Raw genomic sequence first — 5,814 nt, forward strand, 5'->3', positions numbered from 1 at the left:
TACCACATGAAAGTGAAACCTGAGAGGTGAGCTAATTTCCGGCAGCCGAAATTTTGGTGCATCTCTTAATTATTGGCGACATCAGAAATGGATATTATATAATAGATGCTTTTTTTAACATTTTAGCAATTTAAAAATATTAAAAAATGATTTTTTTACACGGCACCACTGCTCTCGACAGACGGCACCCCGGTTGGGAAACACTGTATTAGAAGATTGATTCTGTTGTATGTAAACATTAAACATGTCAGTTATGATGCCTCAGAAACCCCATCTTATTAAAAGAACAAAAAAAAAGTTACATGCTTCCAGTAACTATTCTGTGAGACATGGAGATGTATGCGCACTAGGCTACTCTTTTAGAAGTTTACTTAGCTATAACTCATTCTGGTTTGCATCTATAAACAGTTAGGCAGAAACATTTTTACAGGAGAGAATTTAGTTGGCGGGAAGCTTTCCACCTGCTATAGCTAGCAAAGCACAGTTGCTGCTCTGCTAATGTGTTTGTATTGATGCCTGAAGGAAGATTATCCTTGTTTTCTCACATAGAGTTATTATGCATTCATAGTTGTATTTTTGCTTGCAGCAGCTAGAAAAAGCACAATAGTGTCTCACTCGCTCTCTCCCTAACTCGATAACTCACAAACGGTGGTCCACCCACTCTGTTCTTACACTGTGTTGTGTTTGCCATTGCTGTTCGCTGACGTGAGCATCAGTAAGACTTTGTTGGCCTTGCCAAAAGTCTTAAGCAGCTAATAACATCTTTTAAGCTATCTTTAGTTTTGGCTCTCTACAGTGTGCAACAAATGTTGCCCTGTAGACATTTTCATTTGATAAGATAAAGGTGTAATAAATTGTAATAAACAGATATTTGAACATTTTTCCATGAATATCTTTTTATTATTTTAAAATAGGGCTCAAAATACGAATTTACTTCCTGTATGTTAGCTTTGATTAGCAAGTTATAAGCATTTATTTAGCTATTCTTTTTTCTAGCTTTAACTTTACTAGCGTTATTAGTTATCTAGCTTTTATTTATGTATTATTTGTTCATTTATTTTCATCTTTGTATCCATCCATCTATCTATCTTGCTTTCTTTCACTTCTCTTCACTTTCATGGCTGTGATGTGTATAAATAAATCATAGGCTGCTTTTACAAAAGTAAGACGAGCCATTTTACATGTCCCGCCCAAATTTCCAGTTCCAATACATTAACACTGTAAAGGAATCTGTGCTCGTCAATTGATTTCATGGTGTCTTTGTTGTATTAAAATTAATCAAGACATAACATTTAGTTTCTAAGCTGACACTTTTTTACCAAAGCAGCTTACAGCTCATTGTAAAATAACTCTAGATGTAAAATACCTCTAACAGCAGATTTTCCGTTTACTGGCTCTCTTATAAATAAAGAATAACAGAAAAATGAGAAAAACAAGGAAAGGCTGACTGCGCAGAAGGCAGTGGGAGTTACTAATTATCTGAGCATGCACATGTTAGCGAAATCACCTCTACCCTCAGCTCATTAAGACCGTAAGGTGGTCTGTGCATTCATTTTAATTTGCAGTCACTGAAAACATCTCCATATCATTTTCGCACCACCTTAACGCCATATGCAGCTCAGTGTAGAACAGCACAATCAGCTGTGAGTCAAGCACATAGCACTGCTGCTCTTGAGACTGTGGCTAATGAGAGAACCACTTAGCTCCCTACAAGACCATTAGCAATTGTTCTTGAGGCTCTAGCGCTATTTGATGTTGAACCAATGAGCATTTGCAGATTGATTCTGAACAGCCTGCTAAGCCAGCGCTCTGCTTTGTTTGTCAGCAGTTTCTAACATGAATAGAAGTCTGCTAAGAACTCTACAGACTCTCAAACTGTTAAAAGCTAACCTAACTGGCACCTCACTGTGTCTTTACAGTGCACTCATCTCGCTCTCTTCCCCTCTCTGCAGGAGTGCGCCGACCCCCTGAGGTAGATAAGTCCAACCACAGTGTTCACTACACTCTGCTCATTGCGTGTGTTCTGGTGGCGTTTGTCCTGGGAGCTTTCCTCTCCGGATTCCTCGTTTCCTGTTACTGCAACCACAACGTGAACAAGACCAAAAGGCTGTCGAAAGATCCAGAAGCACCAATCCCACATGCTCTATCCCTGCGCAGCCTGGCCAAGCTAAACGGCTTGCTGGAGAGCCAAAACAAAGACGAGAAGCTGGAGGTATCTTCACCCAAACTCTACAACTCTTTCTTTGCGAATGGAAAAGAGCAGGTGCATCGCAGGAATGCCCATCATGCTGCCATGACAGAACTCATTCACCCACATCATCACCACTCTGCAGAGCTCTCTGGCCTTCCCACGCCTGATTCGACGCCAGAGCTCCCGATCAAGAGTATGAAGGCCTTCAAGAACCAATGGGAGAAGAATCAAAACTGCAATAATGCTAAAGAACCCAAGTCCCATAACATGGGAGCATCTCGGCCAACCACTGGAATGCAGCATCAGATTTTCCCCTTCTCCCAAGGACTGACCAACGGACAAGTACTAGGTAGCTCAGCACACATGGAGGAACGCAAAGTCCACAATGTGGAGCGTATGGCAAGCCAGCCATATCACTGCTACCCACACAAGATTGTGGACGTCACCTCACTCGACGAGCTTCTGAAACACATCCACGAAATCAATGTGGCTACAGGCAAGAGTCCCACTGTCCTCACCTCGTCAATGTCAGCCAACGCTGGTCAGATGGTGTTCGCAAACCGCATACAGCCGCAGATCCCAGAAACAGAGTCTGCACCGTACTACAGTTCCTCCACGCTTCCTCGGGACAGTCTAACTCGCCGCATGGATGTCCCACCAGAGATTCCTCCCCATCATCAATCTACTCTAGAGAGAGTGTCCCGTCACCCGTCTCAACGGCACTCTTTGATAACCACTCCCAAGATGCCCAGCGGGGGCGTGGTGCCACGGCAACACAGCTTCAACCAGCGCAGCGCCCATCAGCCCCTCCTGCTCTCTCGAATGAACTCTAACGGCAGCAGTTCGGGTTGCGACGTACGGCACCCACTCATCCCTAATGGATACCTAACTCGCCAACATAGCTACAGCGAGCAGCCAGAAGTCCACCGTGGAGCTATTGTCCGTCGGACAGCCTCGCTCAAGCCCGATGTCCCACCCAAACCGCTGTTCATCCCTGCTAGCTCGCCTGTCAACCAGGCAGGGAAGTTCAACTACTGAACGATGGAGAAGAAAAGCCTGTGGTTTTTCGTAAAAAGGCTACTCGACCTCTCAGAACTGATTGTGGTCATGAACAATTAAAAGACTGGATGAAAAACTTGCCTTTATGGGAAAAAAATCCTCTGGAGATTGGCTGCCAGTGTTGTCGACTTTACATTTGAACTATGACTTGTTTTTCTCTGTTTCATGAATATATTTGTACCATATTGGTATTGCTCAGCTATTGGCCATTAGGAGAGGAGGAGTTACAGGAGTCCACCTAGATTTAGCTGCCACAGTGATAAGTGTGTGGCTTTATGGTGTTACTTTGGACTGTCTAGACAGGTGTCACTGATCCAAAACTCTGTACCTGAACTTTTATCCAAACAAGTGTGTACACACCTTGTTTGATATTCTGATCTTTCTTGCTTTGGCTTAACTATTCTGTTGATGTAGAGTTGATGAACTGTGCTGATTCCAATTAGAAATGTGTATATATGCATGCGTGTGTGCGTGTGTGTGTGTATATATATATATATATATATATATATATATATGTATGTGTGTGTACATATACATACCCAGTGTATGTATCTAGATTACTGAAATGGTTTAGCCCCCTCAAGTTCCTTCGCCTTATTTTGAAAGCAGATGTGCTGTTGAAATGCCCACACAACTTGAAGTGATCTCTGTAAAATCCATAAGCAATAATCTCCACCCCATTCTGTCCACTCCAGTGTAATGCAGTTATAACAACTCAAACTCAATAAAGTTTAAATTCAGATGATTAAATATGGCTAGAGAAACAGTTACATCTGAACGCTCGGGCCCAAGTGAGGTGAATCAGTCTTAGTGTTATAAAGGAGATGTATGTATATACCTAAGAAGAATGTATTCTTTGTCTATACGCTCCAGAATCAGTGTGAGGTGCTCCAGTATTTAACCTTTGTCTCCTCTGTTAAAATCATTTAATTGGTGAAAGTGAATCCAAATTTTTAAATCTCTTACATTGGAAACATCAAACACTGTGTCCTATCCAGGTGTGATAAACCGATAAAACTATCTCTTCTTTGTAAATCTTAAGTTTTTGTCTTAAACCATCCGTGACCACTTTGTGTTCTATTATATATAGCTCCACCCACAGTGAAATCTGATTGGTCTAAACTTCTGCTCCATAAACATCATTGGCTCTGCCATGAAGCAGTTTGACACACTGAAACAGGTCGCACCTGGATAGGACACGGCAAAAGAGTCCAGAACAAAAAGTTTTCTTACTCTTGTCCTGAGTTATTCCTATATTGTGTTAAAATGTATCGATATTAACACTAAAACTGTTTTGTGTAAATAGATGAACAATAACTAGCCAAATTTTAATTGTTTGTGTAAATTTGTGCCTTATTTAATATGATATGTTAAGGGGGGGAAGGGTGGCGGCAGACTGGGAGAGGGGACATAAGGAAAGGGCAGAGAGACCGTCATTTATCTTTTTATTTTTAATATTTGTATTTTTTTTTAAGCTTGGTTGTCTGTATGTCATAACTGTTGTAGTTATATATTTCTAGATACTTTTGATATCCCCAGGCTGTGACGCTTTTGCATTTTGGAACAGCATCTACATAGTTTTCCCTCCAAAGAGACATCTATCCATCCATCCATCTATCTATCTATCTGTCATCTATCCATCTATCATCTATCTATCTAGCTATCGTTCTACCACTCTATCGTTCTATCTGTCGTTCTATCTATCATTCTATCGATTGTTCTATCTATTATTTTATCATTCTATCTATTGCCCTATCCATCACTTTGTGTCCTATCAATTGCTCTATGTATTTCTTTGTCTATCATCTATCTATCGATCGATCAATCATTCTATCTGTCATTCTTTCTATCACTCTGTCTATCCAGTCTGTTTTCTATGTATTGTTCTGTTTTATCTCTTTTTCTTGCTTTCATGTTGAACTCAGCATTAGTTTAAGAAACCTGTGTCTTCACTGACAGGTTTGTTCTGAAATGTATAAAGATGTAAAATACGTGAACTTCTAAACTGCAGCGTATCTTCAGATCTTATGTTTAATGGTGAGAGCAAGACTTCTTAGGCTTTGCACTCTGTTTAGAGGAGAGACTTCTGTGTGTGTGTGTGTGTGTGTGTGTCTGTGTCTGTGTCTGTGTCTGTGTCTGTGTCTGTGTGTGTGTGTGTTTGTTTGTGTGTGTGTGTGTGTGTGTGTGTGTGTGTGTGCTTTACGAGGAGACCATATCAGTTGGCTGTAGTTCAAACACATACCTCCCTTTGCTTTTCCCCAGTACTTCAGTCTGGCAGAGTAACTCAGAACAGTTCCTCTGCTCAAAGGCATCTTCATCTTCTTCTTCAGTCTGTCTTAAGACTCTATGATGTGTCTGCTTTTGCGTAAATTTTTGGTGCTGGTCTGAGATACAGCTTTTATCATGTACACTTGAATGAACCTTTCAAATTGGCTGCCTGTAACTGTGTGCTCTGTTTCCCCTCACAAAACCAAATGCAATGTCACATTTTAATAGATGGCTACCACATCATATGCATCCCAGGTGGAAAATGGACTGAGGGTTGAAACCCTGCACTGTCCTCG

At 41.1% G+C, this 5,814-nt stretch overlaps 1 protein-coding gene across 1 annotated transcript in view; it reads left to right on the forward strand.

The window, feature by feature from the left end:
* The window catches only part of LOC107704828 (semaphorin-6D-like), a 45,184-nt gene extending 40,264 nt beyond the window's left edge, over positions 1-4,920 (forward strand). Inside the window, exon 14 of the mRNA XM_016507854.1 lies at positions 1,953-4,920. Coding sequence (XP_016363340.1) covers positions 1,953-3,229 — 1,277 coding nt within the window. The 3' untranslated portion in view covers positions 3,230-4,920. The remainder of the gene's footprint in view (positions 1-1,952) is intronic.
* The last annotated feature ends 894 nt before the right edge of the window (positions 4,921-5,814 follow it).

The sequence above is a fragment of the Sinocyclocheilus anshuiensis genome, unplaced genomic scaffold, assembly GCF_001515605.1.
Source record: "Sinocyclocheilus anshuiensis isolate Anshui unplaced genomic scaffold, SAMN03320099.WGS_v1.1 scaffold702, whole genome shotgun sequence".
In the NCBI taxonomy this organism is placed as follows: Eukaryota; Metazoa; Chordata; class Actinopteri; order Cypriniformes; family Cyprinidae; genus Sinocyclocheilus; species Sinocyclocheilus anshuiensis.